The sequence below is a fragment of the Pezoporus occidentalis genome, unplaced genomic scaffold, assembly GCF_034315485.1.
Source record: "Pezoporus occidentalis ecotype Australia unplaced genomic scaffold, CSIRO_AGI_Poc_V1 ctg84, whole genome shotgun sequence".
In the NCBI taxonomy this organism is placed as follows: domain Eukaryota; kingdom Metazoa; phylum Chordata; class Aves; order Psittaciformes; family Psittacidae; genus Pezoporus; species Pezoporus occidentalis.
The window spans coordinates 2,191,092-2,212,028 of record NW_026916203.1 but is presented as its reverse complement, the minus strand read 5'-3'; the positions used below and the strand labels follow the sequence as shown (position 1 = coordinate 2,212,028).

The window sequence follows — 20,937 nt, the reverse complement described above, 5'->3', positions numbered from 1 at the left end:
ATTCTACAGAAAAGAATATAATCTCAATCCTTGCAAATCAGCATTCTTTTTGCAAATATTTTCAAATAATTGATTTTAACACAGATTACTTAAAAAATGTGTAGCAGTGAGAATTTGTGGGTTTGTAACTTAACAATCTACGCTCAGATTTTTAAAAAAGATTTCAGACATCTATACATGCTTGCACACTAATACCACCATTTTAAATGAGCTCAACTATAATCTAGCTTGTAGAAACTACAATGACTAGAGAGAATGCAGAAATGCAAGGAAGACTTCTACTGTGTGAAGGATTCTGATCTTCCATTCAACTATGCAGAAGCACATTACAGTACAGCTTACTCACAAAAACTGTAATACCACCAAAAAGCAATTTCAGTAACATGTCTGTTTATTTTAAACCAAATGTTTCCATTTCATTATGTTGGCATGCTGCTGACTGGCTAAATTTTAAGCACAAATACATGGAGAACCTAAACAAAACAGGGCCCTCTATTCTCAACAGTCGATTATACCATTCAGAAACACTGGAAGATTAAATTAATCATAAGACTAAAGACATTTTCAAAAAACGGTGCTGAGAACTGGATAGCAGAGCAAAAAGTTGGAAAAAAGTCCCAGTTTCAAAATACTTCTAATTTCATTTCAAAAATCTGAAAAACAGTGAGCCAAAGCAAGACAGGTTATAACTCACAGCTATGGACAAACTATTGTATATTCCTGCTTTCTTCAGGAAAGGTAGCGTCTTTGTTAGTATCTTCTCTAAGGTGATCCAGACAACCAGCCTTCTTCACATGCTTTCTTAAAGTCTGATATTTCAACAATGTAATACTCTGCCCAGTGACAAACTGGTTTAGGAAGAAGCAGTAACAAGGTACTCTAATAAGCCCAGAGATCTCTCAAAGCACATCCAGTAATCTTTGCTGTTTCTCTCTGTATTTGTGTGCCTGAGTGCTTGCTTATCTACCTATCCACCTCTTGACCTGGGGACTACTAATGTGCAATGAAACAGCACAATGGGAAGATGGCTAAAAACAAAACCACAGATTCTAAAAACAAAATATAAAAATTCATTATTAGTTATAATTTTAAAACAAAAGACATTAGCAGGAAGATGGGACCTGGGAATCAGTTTGTGAAGCTCCTTGTTTTCTAAACATTTAAGAGTGAGATTTTTTTCTTACACAACAGTCATGATTTACTCTATACCACACCACCTTCTAATGACACACGCCAAGGTACACATACATATGTATATATGTGCATATATACACATAAGTATACATATACATACATTGAAATGTATGCATATTTGCATACGAATGTGTACATATTACATATCCCTCTCCTTATGAATTCAAAGACCATGACTCTGAAGAACTAATTGTATTCATTCATTTTCTCAGCCCAGCATGAAGCTGGTAGATTGCTGGGATCATAGCAACAGGGAAGAGAAAGAAAGGTTCATCTTTATCTGTCCATCTCCAAACGGATACAGGGCTAGCAAAAGAATGCAGGGAAGTGTCCTCACTATGTCCATTTGAAAAAGATTTAAGAAGAAGTATTTCATGAAGACCATGTCCCACTTTAACAAGGTGCTCTTCATATGAAGGTGGAAGCCAGTGAAACTATTGTTCTTTGTGTAATTTTTCCACAGAATGTTTCAAACTGTTTCAAAACCCCACTTTTAAAATAAACACCAATATTTTGGAGACACAAGGTGCTAGTGAAACTATTTAAAGCATGGAAAGCAGGCATAAAAAATGGAAGGCTCTACTACCACTCATTAATTACAAGAAATCAGACAGAGATTTCTTGAGCTCTCAAAGCAAGCTGCTGGATAAAATGCTCTCAAAATACAAGCTATGCCGTTTCAAATCAGTTACACAGAAGTGAGAATGTATGCGTGTATCTCAAGTGCTTAAGCTCTTATGCTTCCCTTGACATACAAGAATTATATGGAATACCAACACAAAAACAAATGCCTTGATTTTGCCCCTGTTCATCCCCAACTTCTTAGCTGTTCTTAACACACGTAACTGTCTTCATCTGACTTCAACTGCTTCTGCATGGTTTCTCTAATCTCTGAACATAGGCAGAACTATTCCTAGTTGGAAAACAAACAAGCCAAACAAAAAAAAAAAAAAAAATTAAAAATAAAATAAACCAGCCACATGATCTCAACATATCAACCAACATGCCATGGTGAAATCTCCAAACACATGTAAAGGGATAGTAGGCTACTCAGACATTCACTCAGCCATCCAGAGTGCTCCTGAGCAGTGCCAGGAAGGCATAACCAGCCACAGCTGGGCTTCTAAAAATTAAATCTATGCATTTAGCTGGTTCAGGGAGGAACTTAAGTACACATCCATTCACCCACACAACTGCAACAGAACTTAAGTGCATCAGCATGCTCTTCAGGGAAGTCAAATGCAGTCCTGAAAAAGTGCCTAAACACTCAGCTACAGAATCCACCTGAGTTTAAACATCCACTGTCAAATTCTGGTCTATGCATAGAATTTTCAGAAGCATGCATTCAGTTTTCTGTTCACTGCTCCCAAATACCTATCACAAAAAAAAAAAAAAAATTTAAAAAAAAAAAAAAAAACAACAAAACAACCACAAAACACTATACCTCTAGCAATAATGATCAAATTGTGATAAACAGCTTAATTATAGAAACTCACCATTTAAAGTTGAAATGATTTTTCAGTACCTAAATTCTCTAATAACCACCTAATTTCTTTATTGTATTACCCACATAAATACACAGGGAGAAAATATAACAGCATCCTATGTCTTTATAGTTCTCTTGTGGATGTAACTTTATACACAATTTTCCTGTATAAGATACAGACAAATCCAATAATACTTCTAATAAAAGAATATTTGCTCTCATGAGACTACAAGATTTGTCCTCTATTTATGACCACAAACTAGACTTGAAATGCAAGTATTTGTAACCACCTTGAAACTTCTAACAATTTTTGAAGCTGCATAACCTGCCACTGAAAACAACTTACAGAGAAATACCTAAATATAAACCACAATAGCGAAGCAACAACCCTGCAAGCAGAAAAATGTAGCAACAATTACAAGTAGTTCAGCTTGAACTCTGACAAGATTAAGAGCAATAGCAAACACTAAGCAAGTAGACCGCTTCAAAATTTGGCTCAGGTACATGACATTTTGGATAAATTCTAACTACAAGGACACTAGTAATCAGGACTAAGTGAATATCCTCTACTACAAAACTAACCTCACAAACTATTTTAAGTGCTGGATTCAGAATAACACTATTTGACAATAACATTTTGCTGCCCCATACAAGAACACATATGCAAACTGCTGAAAGACTAATGCACTTTAAGACGATAATTAGAATTTATGTACACTTAATTCTAAGCCTACATAAATAACAAAAAATATATTAGAACACATTTTCAAGCTTACTTGAGATTTATTTCCAATTAAAAAAAATCATTATTAAGACCCCTTATTTCATTATACTTTAGGATCCTAATAAACATATTCTCACCTGGAACTGGACCACAGTATTTATGGTACTTCATGTATATTGATAATTAAATACATAAGAAAAATAAAGTACAGGAATACTTACAGTATTTCTAACAGCAGACTTAAGCTCTGTAAGAATATGCAACTTTGATATTTCTACATACTAATGATCACAGAACATTTTTAATTGTTCTAGCAGAACTCTGGCAACTAACCAAGAAATGTAATATGAACTTTGCTAATAGGGTCTTAGGAATTTTCTTTTATTTACCAAATATTGTTTGCACCAGGAACACTTATGAACTGGGCTACTCATCAATTTACTAATGTGCCTTTTAAAAAGGATGAGATCTTAATGAATTTCAATAAGTTGCTAGAGTTCCATATTAAAAACCTAAACATTATTGCACCTGAGGAAAGTACAATCATTATGAAATTCTTCAAAGTTTTGATGGAACCTTAGGGTGCCTTTAATCATTGCCAAAATGAAGAACATTTCATTTTTAAAGTGAATTAATTTATTTCTACAGCAGTTTATTAATTCTGAGTAAATACAATAAAGAAGCAAGCTAAAGCACAATGATGGCATATGTGTTTAACAAATGACAGTATGTTTTGTCTTCTAATTTCAAATGGTTATCACCAAGTAAGCATCCCTACTTACTTCTACATATATAAAAACCAGACTTCTCATCTCCCGAGTCTGTCTCTGCAGCTAAATCACTGCAAAGTTATTCCTGCAACATTGTTAACTGCTCTGACAATTTTGATAACCAAACTGGATTTTGCCTTCCGCTTAGATTCTAACAAATTCAAACAGGGGGATTTTATTTTCTTTGGGTCTCTTACACCTACAATTCAGGTGTTTGGCTATTTTTCTGTAGTGATCATGGAAAGCACACAAAAACTGGCACACTGTGTAAAACAAAGGAGAAATACATCTGCACCCTGCTCCTTCTCGTATTTTTCACTCACAGATAAACCTATCATGTCCAAATACATACTTGCACTGTGAGAGCGCAGTGAATATTTAAAGACAAGTTTGTTTTTAAGAGAGGGTTTAGAAACATAATTCACTCTTTCTCTAGTGTTTGAAAGAGCGATAAAACTACCTTTTCTTTGTAGTCTGCTGGTGTTTAATATTGGACTAAGAAGAAATTTCATGAATGGTAATAAGATTAAATTTACTAGAATCCTTACAAAACCATTCAATGCATAATACCTACCAACTAGGTAAGCGCTCCTTGTACCTTCAACTACCTTTATCTATGTGCAGTTATTGTGTAAGCACATCACACAAAAGACAGAAGTGAAAAATATTGAATGCAAAGCTATTTTTAAGTATTTTAGCTGTTACACCAGCAACATGTGCATTTAGTGAGAACTATTTCAACAATCCTCATTCTGCCCAGTGGAATTTGTGAATTTTACTTACCCACCCACCCAGTCATCAGTTAATTTCATTTTGCTTAACAAGAGCAGAATAAATTCTGGTTTTGGGAGACAAGCAATTTTTTGAGAAGTGTGTTCTTTGATGTGAGATGTAACTTTTCACCTTATTTACTCTGAATATTTTTTTTTTTTTTTAAGTAACGTGTAAAACAAGGAAAATGTAGAGAGAGGGGTTTGGAAATACGAATGCTCATCATTCCCAAGCACGATTGTTACTTTGGACAAATCTTTGTCTCAAGCTTTTTTTGTCACCTACTTATCATTTGGGCCTTGTTACGAGGATCACAACATTAAAGTGCTGGGCAGAGTAGCTAAGTCTGGGCACTTGAAAATTCTGCCCGTTAACTTCGGCATCACCTATTTTGAAGCTACTCTGGAATACCGAATAGAGGAGTTTTCTGCAGGCAACACAGATCCATTAAAAAACATGACCTGTGACAAAAATCAATGTACTAATCTCTAACCAAACAGCAGTATCAGAAGTGTAAGAAAGAGATAACCTAAGATAGTATGTCCCCAAATTTACTTAGACTAGCTAGACGGGGGGGGGGGGGGGGGGTGGATTTGGCATTTTTTCTCTCCGGGGGGGGGGGGCGCGTATATTTAAAAAAGGGTGAGTTTGCTCACAAGCACTTTAACAAGGGAAAATGTAATACCCAGGTGGTTCTTTACGCAAACACATGGATACCATTTGGAGCAGGACTGAAAATTTCTGATGCTAAACATGAGGGAAAACTCCAGAAAAAAAATTAATGAAGCCTCCGTTTTCAGCAGCAGGTTGGCTGAACTGCATGCTAAGCCTGCTGTCGGAAACCCTCCAGCGCGCCCGTGCGCGGGGAGGCTCTGCAGCACCGTTCAACCCCGCCGGGGACACCGGCGAGCCCCGGCCCCTGGCAGCCCCGGCCCCTGGCTCCGTACCTGCCTAGCTGCTCACGGGTACCTCTAGTCTGCCCGGGAGAGCCCCCCTCCGGGCGGGCAGGGCAGGGCTGGGCCAGAGGAAAGACACCCCTCCACCGCAGCTGACAGTGATCCCGGCCGCGGCTGCCGCGAAGCCGGGGCCAGTCGCCCCGCTCCGTCCCGTCCCCCCGGGAAAAGAGACCCCTACCTCGGGAACGCGCGTTGCCTGAGGCAGCAGCCCCCCGGGGGACGGGGCTGCCCGCGTCCCCTCATCCCACCCCAACTCCTAGAGGCGCCTGTGTTCCCTCTGGCCACGGCGCGCCGGAGGAGCATCCGCCCGGCCCGGTGCCTGCCGAGCCCGGGGAAAGTGGCAGGAGCACAGAGAAAAAAATGCCACCGCCTCCGTCCTCCTTCCCCCGTCGCTGCCTGTATCTTCTGAAAAAGAAAGTTTCCCTCCCCTCATCTTCCAGCCGGGGCAGTTTCTGCTCGCTCCGCGCCCGCCCCGCGTACCTGGGGTTGGTGCTGTTCCAGTACACGGCGTAGCGGTCGGCCACCGCCTTGGCGCCGGGCTCCTGCCCGCGCACGCACACCCACAGCGCCGCGGCCGCCAGCAGCAGCATCTCCACGTGCGGCATCGCGGCGAGGCGGGATGCGGAGAGATGGAGAAAGAGGGGGTGATAAAAACAAACAAAAATAAAAGCAAGCGGGACCGAGCCGGGAAGCTGGAGGCTGCGGGGTGAATAAATAAAAAGTGGTGAGCAAGAGGCGGGCCGGCTCCTCACCGAGCGCCTGCCGCCGCAGACGGGCAGCCGTCAGGGAGGCGCGATCCGCGGTCCCTCAGGGAGCCTCACCCCTGCGGAGGATGGTGGGGGCCAAGACAGGCGGCGGCGGCGGCAAGAGGCGGGCGGTGCTCATTCACGGGGAGTCCCGCACGGAACCCGCGCCACGACATACACCGGCCCGCCGGCGAGGCGGGCGAAGAGGCGCCGCTCCTCAGCCCCCTGCGAGCGGCCCCGCGGCTCGGGGGACGCCTGGGGGAGAGCGAGCGAGAGAGCGGAGAGGAGAGAGGGAAGAAGGGAAAGGGAAGGAGATCTTTACCCCGCAAGCCCACAGGGGTCCTGGCAGTGTATTAAAGGCTGTCAGAGGGGCGAGAAGTACCAGCGGATCTTAAGTACAAAGTTTATGTTTTCCTTCCTGCCCCTCAGCAAATTAAAAACAAACAATAAAACTAAAAAAAAAAAAAAAAAAGAGGGAAAAAGAAGGAAAAATAAGGGGGGGGGGGGGGGGGGAGGGAGAGGGTGAGAAAAGCAAAAGCCCTGAGGAGTTCGCTGCGCTGATGGAGTTGGGGAGCCTGTTCTGCAGCACAGAGAGTGTCTTGAAGACTTTGTGGAGTGGTTTCTTGTCCTTCCTGTTCCTGGGCGGTGGATGCACCAAGGGCTGAGCAACAGCGAAGGCGGAAGGAAAAAAAAAAATGGAAGGGGAAAAAAAAAAGAAAAAGGAGTGGGGTAGTTAAAAAAAAAAAAAAACGAACGGCAAATCCAAGAAATATTGCGGCGTGGAAGCCAAGGAGATGGAAATTAAAAAAACTGTTCTATGAGAGGGCGTGGAAAAGCAGAACCTCGGACTAGAAAATCAAGCCTGCAAACTCCTCTAATGGTGCTGGTCTTGGCTCGCCTCTTCTGCTAGGGGTGCGAACGGAGGGACGCGGCGGCGTGCGGAAATCTGCTCCTTCAGTCTCCCGGAACCTCTCCGTGATAAAGCAGGGTCCAGTCCCAGGAACATCAACTTCTGCGGAAGGACAAAACAGTTTGAAAGAGCAGGAAGGGGGGAAGAGAAAGAATCCACCCCTCAGATGACTACATAAGGAGATAGCGGGGGGGGGGGGGGGGAAACCCAGTTCTTCGTCTCGGTCTTGCCCAACAGCTGCTCCCCTTTTCCCTCTGAAGCAGCAAGAGCAGCGAGATAAAATGTACCACGCCAGCAGGCAAATAAATAAACTTGAATGCGGCGGCAGGCAGGGAGGGATCGTAAAGCGCGACGAGGATTGGAGGGACAAAAGTCAGTTTTGGGGGAAAAAAAATAAAAAAGAAAAAGAAAAAAATTGCTTTATGGGAAGGGGAAAAAAAACCTTTAAACAGTCACGCCCCCTTTTGCAATGACCGGTCCCTTCACTGCGTGTAAATCCGACATCAGCAACCTGGAACCGCTCGGAGACTGGCGCGTTGCGCTGCAGAGGTACACGCGTGTGCGCAGCTGAGGCAGCCGCAGCGGGCGGAACGCGGTGCGCGGAGGTACGCACGCATACATACATGCACGCGCGTGTATCCGAGGCAGGAGCTGGCGCCGGTGTGCTGGAGGGAAGGAGGCGAGGAGGAGGTGGAGGTGCGGGCTGCCAGCTCGGAGCACGGGCGCTGCTGCTCGGTCATGTGGCGTTTTTGCATGCAGTTTACTTGTGGAAGGGGGGGTCAGCCCGCACAGCCACTCAGCGTACAGCCTGCTGTTTGCTTACAGACTGGCTTTTTTTTCTTTTTTTTTTCTTTTTTTTTTCTTTTTTTTTTCTTTTTTTTTTTTTTTTTTAATACGTCGACGCCATTGGCTCGAAACACGAGAGAGGAGGCGTTGTCCCAGGCTTCTCCTCCCCCTCCATGCCAAAAAAAACACCCAACTCCACCTTCTAGAAACCTGACTAATTGAATTACTGAGGCGTCAGGGTCGTTCCTGTGCAGCCCTTGCCACTGAAGGTAACCGTTTCAGCGCCGGACGCCGCAATGGGGTTTTAAGCGGGCTGTGTGCGGATGAGGTTCTGTCTGCCATGCAGAACACTACGGCGAGAAACGCAATCGTAAAACAAAACTCCTTCCCCACTGACCCCCCAGGGCGGTACCAGCGGTCGGTCACCCCTCTTGCGGGAGCCGGGAATACCGCACCAGAGCAGGAGCGGGAGGCGGCGCCGGCCGCGGGCAACAGCAAAGCGCAGTGCGAGCAGGTGAGCGGCTCCCGCCGGAAAAGGCTCCGCCCCGCCGCGTTGCCGGGGTGACGGCAGCCGGGGCCCGGGGGCTGCACCGCACGCTCCTCCCGCCTCGCCGCCATCGGAAGCGCCCCTACTCCCCCTAGCGGTCGAGGCCGGCGGCACACGGGGCTCTTCCGCGCTCCCGTGCTCTCGTCTGCCCTCCTCCGCGCTCCACTCCGCTCCTCTGCGTCCCACTGCGTCCCTCTCCTCTCCTCTCCTCTCCTCTCCTCTCCTCTCCTCTCCTCTCCTCTCCTCTCCTCTCCTCTCCTCTCCTCTCTCTCTCTCCTCTCCTCTCCTCTACTCCCTCTCCTCTCCTCTCCTCTCCTCTCATCTCTCTCTCCTCTCATCTCCTCTCCTCTCCTCTCCTCTCCTCTCCTCTCCTCTCCTCTCCTCTCCTCTCCTCTCCTCAATCCCTTAGTTTATTTTTTTTAATATATATATGTATTATCGAAGGATCTGTACGATTTGCAAGTCTTAATTATTAAAGGCCTAAAAACTTGTCTAAATTTTGTCTCCCTGTGGTCTGCTTTAGTCTTGTTTTTAACATGTTGATGTCTCTGGGTTAGCCTCACCAGGACTCAGAGTACATCAGCTGAATACTTCAGGTATTACAGGCACCATAAAACCAAACTTTTTTTTCGTTCCTTTTCATTTTAAAAAAACAAACAAACCAGTGTTTCCTTTTTTTTTTTTGTTCCTTCAGACACATTTGTAAAAAAAAGCTTAATAATTCTTTTCTTTTTTTCTTTTTTCCCGTTGTTCATGTCTTGTGAGAATTATCACAGGGAAAGAATGAGGGGTTGGTTTGTACAACTTAAAGCACCTTTTAATAGTGAATTCAGAGCTTAATCTAGTATATAAAATACACTTGTAGAGATGTAGTACTTGTGATTTGTTTTTTGGTTTTGGTTCTTTGTGTGGGGTTTTTTTTTGTTGGTTTTGGTTGGTCTTTTTTTGGGGGGGGGGGAGGAGTTGTTTGTGGTGGGTTTGGTTTTGTTTTCTTTAACACAAAGCTGTGTAAAAGGACTCAAACATTAATAACTGAAAAAAAACCCACTCCAAAAAGAACTAACTATAACAGGAAGATATCTTTTTCTTCCCCTGCTTTACATAGCAAGCAAGATGTAGGTGGCTCTATCGTATTAGTTTATAAACAATACAAAGGCATAAATCCTTTGACTTAAAAATAAGAAGTAAATTAATTCTGCAAGTAAAAAAGCAATACATTAATGAACAGAGGGTGAGCTTTTTGTTACATCAGAATGAATTTGTATGAATACATCAAACACCCAATACCCAGAAGCATGTCAGCTTCTATTCCACCTTCCATTTCCATGATTACATGATTAAATAATTATTGATGTCATAGTTGTAAACTGCTTCTGTATGCATATGGCCTCTGGCATTAGCCTTCATTTGGCAGAAGGGTAAAGACCATTAACAAGTGATTCAACATCAGTTAGACCATTTTGAGTAAGTCTTCAGAAAAAAACTGTGTGTAGGCACAGGAAGTGTCTGAAACTGCCTCTGATAAACCTCTGTGGCTGCTGTATCTCGGGCTTCATTGTAAAGGATCTTTAACATACAGTGTACAGCACCTACTTTCTTGGTAGTTGAAAGGAATTTCAGTGTATCGATTGATCATGTACCTCAAAATAATTAAACTGAGCTCAGCTTAAGACTTTTGTCTCAGGGATAAGTGATAAATCTGAACCTTTTCTTTCTCTGCTGATTTCCCTTAAAAATACGCATTGTATTTCTACAACTGTTCAGCAATACTTAGTATCTTGTGCAGATACAAATGACTTCTGGCATTACAATGTAGGTAGTATTGTTACAATAATTTAAGTGATTTCCTTTGCCATTCAAAGCTACTTCAGCACCCATGAAGCACAGAAAATAACAATGATACATCCACATTTTTTGTTACAGTTTTTGTGTATGATTTTTCTCTTTTATAAATTTGAGTAGTGCTTCAGAAGTAAAACTAACTAGAAGGACCCAATCCAGCTTATTTTTTTCCTTTTCCACCTGTTGTTAGAACATGGAGAATTAAGGAAAGACTTTTCTGGGAAAATGAATGTGATTTGGAAATCAGTAAAGACTATAGCTGCATTTCAAAACTTTTTTTTTTTGTCTAAGTCTTGTGAAAATGTATATCTTTAAATCATGTGTATTAACATTTCAGAGGAATTTGATTAAAGGTGTTTGGGCAGAAAAACATATAATCCTCTAGTTGGTATGTGTTTAAATCATCTTTGGTATTTTGTTTAAAAGGACTGCACAAAAATACAGCTCTTTTGTTTATCAGTGATATTGCTAGAAATGTGTTTTTCAGGAACTTGAAAGCATCGCACTTTCTTATATTTTTAATCACTCTCTGATCCCATAAATATGTTGCTGAAAAATGACTTAGAAGCAATCTCAGCTTCAAGTTCTGCAAATTAATAACTGAACAGAATGGTTAATCATTATAAATGCTCTCATCTTTTACTGTAATTGCTGATACTGTAAGCTGTCAAAGAGTAATACAGAGCAAAACCTCAGAGTAATTTCCATATGAGAGGAGTAGGTACCAAAGCTATAAATAATACTATTAGAGAGAATCACTGAATTCTTTACAGAGAAGTGTATACACTGTTTGGCTGCAAAGATTCTCAAGTAAGAGAAGAGCTTTCTTTCTAAATGGTATCTCTAACCTAATGGTATTTTTTCCCTCTTGGATACGTTTACCTGTGAGAGACTGTGTGTGTATGTACTCCATACTTGCCTTTCTGTTTTGGTTTGGGGTTGTTTTGGTTTGTTGTTTTTTTTTGTTTGTTTGTTTGTTTGTTTGTTTGTTTTTGGGGGGGGGTCTTTTTTTTTCAATATAGAAGGAAGAAATAATCTTATGGAAGAGAACAGAATGAAATTGCTGCAGGTGAACCTGACCCAGTATTTACTTGTGTGTGTGAGTATTTTTGGCTGGCTAGAACAGAGCAATTAAATGAAGATTCTTAATGTTCTTTTTATTAAACTGTCTGGCAACTCCCTTGCTTCTCTAACGCTCATTTTCAAGTCTAGCAACCAGAAATAACATATATGCTTATATGTGGTGTGCTGAGTCTCAATAACTTCAAGATTTTAGATGTCCAAAGGAGTAACTGAGATCCTTGTATTTAAAAAAAAAAAAAAAAAAAAAGAGAATGCCATAATGGAAAATACAGTAATGAATTCTAGGCAACTTAGAGTGAGAGGGAGGTTATCGTCCAGTGACTTTTTCAGGCTTGTTGTTTTGCCCAGAAATCATACATACTTCTTTGTCTATACATTTCTTAAGAATTTGCTTGCTTTTTTGCTTGGTGTTTTTTTTTTTGATTTTGTTTTTGTTTGTTTTTAATGAAAATTATCTACAGGTATCAGCTTTGTTTTCATATAAATTTGTCAGATCAATATCTCTGTGTCTGCTGAGCAGTCAGAAGAGCTTTAGCTCACAAATTAAGCAAGACCTCTTCAGTACATAGCTATGGATATTAGTCTGAAAAATTCAGAAGTTTAATATGTTGAGGAAAACTTTGAAAAGAAACAAAAAAAAATTCCTGGTTTGTTTTGTTTTTTTGGGTGTTCCTCCTTGCCTCCCCCCCCCCCCCCCCAAGTTTGCAATAGGAAGAATTACAAGGTAGAAGATTTGACAAAAACATAAATGGAAGTAGGGTGCTTATCTACCCCTTGAGACAATAGAAAAATCTACTTTAAAGTCCAGTGTAACGGTTCTGTATATATATGTAATATATATGTATATATATGTATATATATGTAATAACTTAGACATAGTGTGCTGCCATTCAAGTTCATGGGGTTTTGTCTTTACAAATACTTTCACTCACGTTTGATAAATATCTAATTATGAGGAATTAATTTGCTTAAAACACTTTAAGGAGTTTTAAATTTTTGCCTTTGTGAAGTTAAGATATTTTTAATGCTATCATTTTCAAAGGCCAAATTAAAGTGTTTGTTTCTACCCTGTCAAGATCGTATGTACAGTTTCTGGCTTTACCCACTGCACTGATTTTTTATTAACATTGAGTCAATAAGAATAACTGAAATAGCCCAGCATTAAAGTCAAAGCAAGAGAATCCATGGCCCTAGGATAAACGTATAGCTTTCTTTCCTGTCATCCAGTTCAGTTCTTCCATACTCTCCAAATTAAAGACATTAAAGATCTCTTTGAAAGACTTTTGAAAACTATTGCTCAATCTTAACTATTACAGAGCCAGTGTCTTACCAGACCTCCGGTTTTGAGTATTATCACTGTAGAATCAAGCACCTAAACCTCATAGGTGCAAGAAAGATTGAGCACTATACTATAAAGCTAAAGCATAAGACAAAAAAAAAAAAAAAAAAAAAAGAATCGGATACAGTGGACAGTATAACTAGACTTACTCCAAAGATTGCTGTTAATTCTTGCAAAAAGCTCTGTATTGCAGATAGCTATACATCTTATAGATGTATAGATGTATAATGCATAATCATATGCAGATTATGTTACATGAGAGAGCTCTTATTTCAGCATCTGTGCATCTCCTATGATGACATGGCAGGATCAGAACCAGTTAAGTTAAATAATAATCCTGTTTGACCTTGTGATGTTTTAAAAGGATACTTTGTGTTGCTTGCTGTTCAAATGCCCATACAGAGACCTCATTTTTTCTGAGTCTTCTTGATGAAAGTTAGGTTTTCAGGATGTTTCTCTGCAATGGGTAACTACAGCTGGTGGTCTAGAACATCAGTGTTTACTTAGAAACCCTGTTCTTTGAAATAGACAGAAAGAGGTTAAAAAAACAGGAGACAGACAAACAAAACCTCCAAAACTGAATACTGAATTCAAAGTAATATATTGCCAGAAATAGGTGTTTGCAGGTATATGTAGTTCTTATTTTTTTAGTAATACATTGATTAGTGGGCAAATAATCTCATTTATGGGCATGATGTCTTTTGTTTGTTGTTTGCTTAAATCTTGTTGTGTGGGATGGGCAGCTAGCAGGGATTTTTTTCTGTCCATATCCAGATAAGTGAAGAAAAACAAGTTAGAAAATCAAGGAAGGGGTAGGCTATTGTTGTCGTCTGGAAACATGATGGAAATCCTGTACTTGTCTTCAAGCCTTATGTAATAAACATGATTATTAATTTTTGTTATTAATAATACATTTTAGATAAGTAAAAAGGGATCCCAAGATGCCCTTTAACACTTTCCAGAGTTCAATCAACATTCAGGATAATTTCCAATTTAAGTTTGCAAAACTGTAACCATTATTCTTGCTGCCTTTTCTACATATGAATCATAAGCTGTAAAATCATAAACAGTTTTTATATGTTGCAAAACCCTGTGCTTGCTTGTGCATATCTTCCACTGCATAACAAAGTCTTAGACTTTGATAGCATTCCCTCCTCACACAGCACCACCCATCAACTCACATTACTCATATTAGTGAAAATTAATCAGCAGAAAAGAAAACAAAAACACCAAAAAAAAACACAAAACCCAAAACCAACAAAAACAAACCAAGAGCTGCAAAGTAGGTTATTACAGATCATGCTACAACTCTACTTTGTCAGCACTTGAGGCAGTTGCCCTGATTCGTAGCACAAGTAAAAGGTAGGGTTCTATAGTCTAATGACAGCTCTAAGAAGTTTGTATGCAAAGCTAGCTAGCTTATGTGAGATAGTCCTTCCATTTAGGAAACTTCAGGGTTCCTTTGTTGATGTAAACTTTGTGTGCTTTACAGGCTGGAGAGCTATTTGTAGAGGAGCTGCTTTCTTAGCAGAAGCGACAGACCTGACAGTGATTTTCTCACGTGCCATGAAAGGCGCATGGTCTATGCAGGTGATGGACTTCAAGATGGCCTTCAGTATGGCATAAATGTTACCTCAAGTGGATACTGTTGTGTGTAGGTTCTCACCAGTGGTGTTTACTTGTTAGAGCAACTTTTGGTACAGCACTGGTATTGCAGCAATGGAACAAGGTCCTTTACGTTGTGGAGAAAATCTTATCTGGTTAAAAGAACAAACAGAAACAAGAATGATTCATGTTATTACAATTAGCAAGGAAATTCTAGAGATGTTCATTGTGCAGCTATGCACCTGGGAAGTTCTTAGTTGGATGAAAGAGATCTCAGAGGTTTCATTGTTAAAATGCTGTAGACATATTTACTGTAGGCAATATGGAAGACGCAATGTTTTTAGCTGTGCTCTTCGTACTGCAACTTAGTTTTTAATGAAAAAGGCAGTTCTTAGAAGCATGTGACTAGGAAAATCCATCTGTTCACTTAATAAATATGTTTCTGCAGTTTGCAGAGCAGAGTTTGAAAAGTAAACCCTAAGTGTTTTTTGACTTGAGTACCTGGCATTTGCAGACTTATGTTTCTGTCAATTTCAGCACACAGAAGAAGGAGGAGAGTTATCAAAAACATTTTAGGAAGCAACTAACCAACAACTTTCAAGACAGGAGCATGAGAGGAGGGACTAGGAGAACGTTTTCTTCACCTTTATCAGGGTCCACTAACATAGTGCTTCTGTGGTAGTATTCATAAGCAGCCTTTTCTGTTGTATACGGTATACCAAGTCTGGCTGACTCTTCAATTCCAAGAGATTAGACTCAGCCAAACAAGAACCCAGCAGAATTAGCTGCCATGTGTGAACTATGCCAACAAAACAGGCATCAGCTTGACAAATGCCAGTCTGATAATTGTCATGGAAAGCCAGAAGCTGAAAAGGTATCAGGTTAAAAAATTTTAAGCCTGCTTAGCAGGACTTTGATTATAGTGTCATTGTCAGTGAAACTGCTGTGGATGTAGCTGAGAGCGAATTTATGGAAACATTGCAAAAGTATGAATGACATACTCTGCTTTGTGCCAGTTCTGAGTAAATACTGTTCACCTTACCAGCCATGACATAGCCTTGCAAAGCATTGTATCATTAGAGTAGAAAATGTGAGGATTTTATTTTCTTGGACGATAATGTCAAAAAACTAGATTTTGACATTGTCTCTTTTGGCAGTCATGATCCCTCTTGTTTCATTATGTTCTCTTTTTTTTTTTTTCTTTTTTTTTTTAACATGTTCCATCTCAGCTTAGCTTTTGTACAGACTGCAGTGCTTAATGAAAATCGATCATTAAAATATTACTTTTAGAAATTGAAGTTACAGAAGACCTGTACAGTTAAGAAATTAATTTCATATATTTTTGGCATCGTTTGCTTTTTACTGTTCTTTATTTTGGACCTTTGCCATATGCACTCCAAAGACATGCATCTTATATTTGACATCAGAAAGGTATTCTCAGAACTGATTATATAAAACTTACATTTCAAAGTGAAGAAAGCAGAGGAGATAGTGGAATCCAGCTACCAGATGACTGAAGAACAGATTTGAAATGTAAGATTGTTTTACAGTTGAGGAGAGGAAATCCAAAATCAAGAATCAAGCAATTACTGATATATCATAAAAGTGTGAATATATGATAATGAAAACAATTCATAAACAGATCTTTTCTTTATAAGAGGTCATTAAGATCTAGTAAAATCTACTATATTCTTTGCACTAGAGCATTTAGCATTTCTGCATAAACAAAAGAAAAACTGTAATTGTTTTATACTTCTGAAATCCTTTGTCAACAGGCATATGGTAGAAAATGGAATACAGAAAATTGCATTACTTTAAAGGCTAATGTTGAAATCAACAGATTTGCTATCACAACAGTAAAAAGGTTTTTATTTTGAGTGAAAATTGTATTTTCTGCTGTGCAAATGTTGCTGTGTCTTCTCTGAGCAAGGGGGTGGAGAGCAAAAAGGAAAAGGGAAAAAATCCTGGACAAATTGAATCAGAATGTGACGCTCAACGTATGGGGTCAGCAATCATATTGTTTTTTTTTTATTACCAAGTGACCTAGGATTTAACCAGTTTCACATTCATTTAATGTTCACTTAACATGTATTAGAGTATCAGAACTTTATCAAATTTATTGCCACAGATCCCTGAGGTTAAATTTCATGTTTGTCCACATGATTTGAGTTACTGGCTCAAAACCACCTAGTAAGCAGCAGAATGGATGTTCTTTGTTCACATTGTACCAGTAACATTGCAACTGCTTTATAGTAGTGCTCACTTAAACTTCCTGCTCCTGGAATGCACCAATTGAGACTGTCATACATTGAACATATCCATTTTTCAGTATTTTTGGTGCAGTAAAGGATGCTTAGCCTAGAACTTTATGGGACTAAACAAGATTAGTCCTACAGTGCCTAAATCTTCCATGAGTTACAGTAAAAGAAAATAGTCTTTCACTACAAAATATAACTGATTGTGCCCAGAATCCATGCAAATTATCAGAAAGAGTGGCTTGCAAATCACTTAGGATAAAAGCTATAGCAACACACATCACACAGTTCTGCCACAGCAAAGCTTCTTTTGCATGGCTTGTACCTGTAAGTCAATGCCCCACTGCATAGTCTTTAGGACTTTTGCAGAACTCCTAAAGGTATGCTTGTATCTGTAGTGTGAACTTAAAAATGTGATAGATGAGAAATCAAGATTAATAAAAAGTTTATTAAATTTTCATTAATAATTTAAAAGCTTATAGAAAAAAATCAAACTGAGTTGAAGTTTTACCTGCAATCTTCTGGTTGCCAACAAAAATACTGTGTATTGTAGATCAAGAAAATGTAGGACATGGTATTTAGTGTAACTGGCAAAGCAGCAAAGGATATCACTATAGCATGATAAATAAGCCTACAATATAAAGCCTGATATTGATAGGCTAAATATGGAACGCTAAAGCGCTTTTTTTTTTTTTTGCAGCAAAGTCCCTTTTTATTCATATATATCTAGAAGAAAGCATAGTTTTCTTTTCTGAAAAATCTTAAAAGGTTATAATCATGGTTTAAAATAAGTAATTCTCATTTTTTCCTTTATGGTAATCAATTCCACTTCTCCAAAGAACCTCATAAACACAATGGGCCCAATGCCAAAACAAAAATGAAATGCTTGTGTGATCCCCAAGAAAGACATACTTTAACTATGAAGTATTCTCACAAGAAACCTTGTAAACCTTACATGAAAGTGAATGATCTAGAGTTTGTGGTATTCACGTTTGTTGCTTTGACAGCCCTGTTTATGAAAATAACTACAATTTTCAAAGAAAGACTACTTAATTTTGACTATATTGCTCTTCTGTTGGAAAGGATCTATAAATAATAAGTTCACTCAGTCTCTGGGTTGTTTTGCAGTTGATCAAGTTTCTTCTGCAGCAGACGGTTAATCCCTTCAAAGTATCATCTATTCGTCAGTTTATTACTTTCTCTAAGCATAGATAGAATATATTTAAGCTATTTGGAATCATTAAAAAGAAAAAAAGTTGGAAAAGAACTGTACTCTGCATGTCAGCCATTTAGAGACCTGAAAAAAACAGATGCTGTGTTGTATTGTTTTCCCAAGATGCCTCTATTGTCCTTTGCCCTTTTCCTCATCTGCTGTTATTTATCTATTTTTCTTACACTCATTTAAGCAACAGCACATAAAAAGCAAGTCAGGTTACATTTAATAGCTGTAGTTGCACTTGTATTACGTTGATATTCTCTAGCTTCTCTTTGCTTTTGTTACTGATTTGTAAGAACAGTCTGTAATTTAGTAGCATACATTTTAAAAGAAGTGGCTGTTTAACATCAAAAGACACAGAAGCAGTAAAGAGCTCAGACTTGCACAAAGTTTCCACATACACAATGTACTATTGTTTGGACTGTATATGCATAACAATTGTTTGAAAGTATTCAGCCTGGCTTGCCAATAACTTCTCAGTTGTGTGTATGGGCCTAGACCTTTTAAAGTTGGAGTTTTTCCTTTGGTCTGCTTAGAAAGATAGAGGCAAAATTCCTCCTGGATGTCAGTGAGATCTGGATTTCACTCAAAGTAGGTAATCTAACAGCACCAAAAAGACTATCTGCAGTATGCAGTTCAGTGGTGTTCAATGTCAGAATACTGTGTCAGATCTCCTAACATAGTTGTGTTTTATTTGCAGCTAACAGAAAAAAAGGTTATATTTTCATGGATCTCAGAAGCTTGCAAATTTCTCTCCAAAGTATGAAAGAAAATTCTTTGATTTGTTGCATTCTGCAGGTATGAAGATAGATCTTGCTTAGTCAAGGAGTATACAGGAGAATGTATGGAAAATACCGTTGGTTGCAAACAAAGAAAAATGTGTGAGGCTGAATGTGAGTTAGAATGAAATAATGCATTACATTCAGTCCTATATTAGCATTTTTACTTGACATATGCAAACAGGAGATGATTCAAGCAGGCATAGAAGTCATAACAACCTAGCAGTGATGAACTAGCCCATGGTTATTCAAACAGTGATACGAGGCAAAGTTGCCTACAGTAGCAAGGTGTTGAATTCACGCTCTCAGTCCTAGAAGATACTTTCCTGTGTTGAATTCTTGTGTTTCTAAGAATCACCACTAGACACTGACAATCCACGCTGAAGCATGAGTGGCCCTGCAGGAACAACTATAAAATGCCGTATTTAGAGTGTTGTGGGATTTGGTTTTTTTTCTATTTTTTTCCTGGTAAGTCTGAGGTGTTTGAGTTTAGAGCTTTTCTAGGAACATCTGCTTCAAGCCTGTTTCTGTGACTTTTCTATAGGTCTCTGAAGTTAGGGATAGCTGTGGATTAAAAATCACTACTCACTCAACAGGCTGTTACTCACAAATACAACAGTATGATATTGTAGTTCTGAAACTTACAGTTCCTTTTTGTGTGTTTTCCTCAGCTGTTCTTGAATACTCAACAGGAAGACTTGCCTAACAGTATCATGATTTCTGTAGGAGTCACCCCATTAAGAAACCAGAACTCTGGGATACTACTGCACTAGCAGCGGTGCCCAAAATACGTTTCTGTCAGGGACAGCACTAGGACCAAGTTCCTCAGCTCAGGAAGTTTGCGGCAGAGAAATCACTGTGAAAGGCATGCCTTAGAGTTTTCATTCCATTTTCACAGGTTCTCTGTGGGCCAATTTAATAGGATGCTGCAAGCAAGAGAGAGGAATTACTCCCCAGGCAAGCGTAAGGGGAGAAATAAAATGTAATAGCAGTGCAAACTCTAATTTGGACTGAAAGTTTGGAGTGACACAAATTAAAACACTGAAGTCTGGAAGAGTTTTACTACTGACTTTAGTGAGAATTTTGCCCAGCTTAATGAAGCATAATCCAGGCCAGGATTTAAGAACACCTTGCATGCTGATACCAGGCAGCACCAAGCTGTACTTAATCAGATAGGGAGTGGAAAGTCAGAACATGCTGTCTGTTCTGAGTAGCTTCAAGAAATAGTACCTTTTAAAGTCTTTACAATCTTTTTTAGACAAAGAAAAAAACACTTCACCCCAATGCTTATTAATAGCATCAGCTGGTTTTGTTAAATAAACTGTATTATCTTGTTGGTATCTTTTTACTTACCTTTCAGCTTCTTGGACCAGCACTCCAGTCCCTCACCTAATCTCTTCAGATCTCTCTCTTTATCATTGCAGATACTTACTTAATAACACCTGACTGCTAAGAAATTAAAAGATCAACATTGTTCTATCCAGAATATAATATAGTTATCATAGTTAGAAGAGTACTCAAACCCTAGATTTTCCAGGAGTCCAGATCTGATATTTGCTTGTTGCACAACCTTTGACAAGTCATTTAACCTTGCTGATCCACAGCTTACATAGCTGCAAAGCAGAGTTAGTAGTAATTACCTACTTTTTACAAATGTTGAGAGGTTTAATTTATTCGTGTTTGTTAAGCACTTCAAATCCCTTGGATGAAAGGCATTCAATTAAAAAAAAAAAAATTAATTACTTTTACACTCAGAATTGTAAATGCTAGAAAGGACTGTTGTAATAATTCATCCAATCTTAAATACTAGTATCCGTATAAATTCACTGCATTTGGCTATGTGATTGCTGAAGAGTCACCTCAAATCATGTCTAGTCTTGGATTTAAAAAGTTCAAGGAATCGGCTATCTGATACCCTTGGACAGCTG

The 20,937-nt window shown here is 39.3% G+C and overlaps 1 protein-coding gene and 1 long non-coding RNA gene across 3 annotated transcripts in view; both read right to left on the bottom strand.

The window, feature by feature from the left end:
- Positions 1-6,573, bottom strand: part of EFNA5 (ephrin A5) — a 208,527-nt gene extending 201,954 nt beyond the window's left edge. For both annotated transcript variants that reach the window (XM_062604248.1, XM_062604249.1), the window contains exon 1: positions 6,382-6,573. In XM_062604248.1, coding sequence (XP_062460232.1) covers positions 6,382-6,506 — 125 coding nt within the window. In that variant the 5' untranslated portion in view covers positions 6,507-6,573. The remainder of the gene's footprint in view (positions 1-6,381) is intronic.
- An 869-nt stretch (positions 6,574-7,442) lies between these two features.
- Positions 7,443-8,948, bottom strand: LOC134156302 (uncharacterized). The gene is made up of 2 exons (XR_009961881.1): positions 8,181-8,948; positions 7,443-7,659 (listed from the first exon to the last, which is right to left on the bottom strand). It is a non-coding gene; the product is annotated as an uncharacterized LOC134156302 (long non-coding RNA).
- Positions 8,949-20,937: the final 11,989 nt, after the last annotated feature.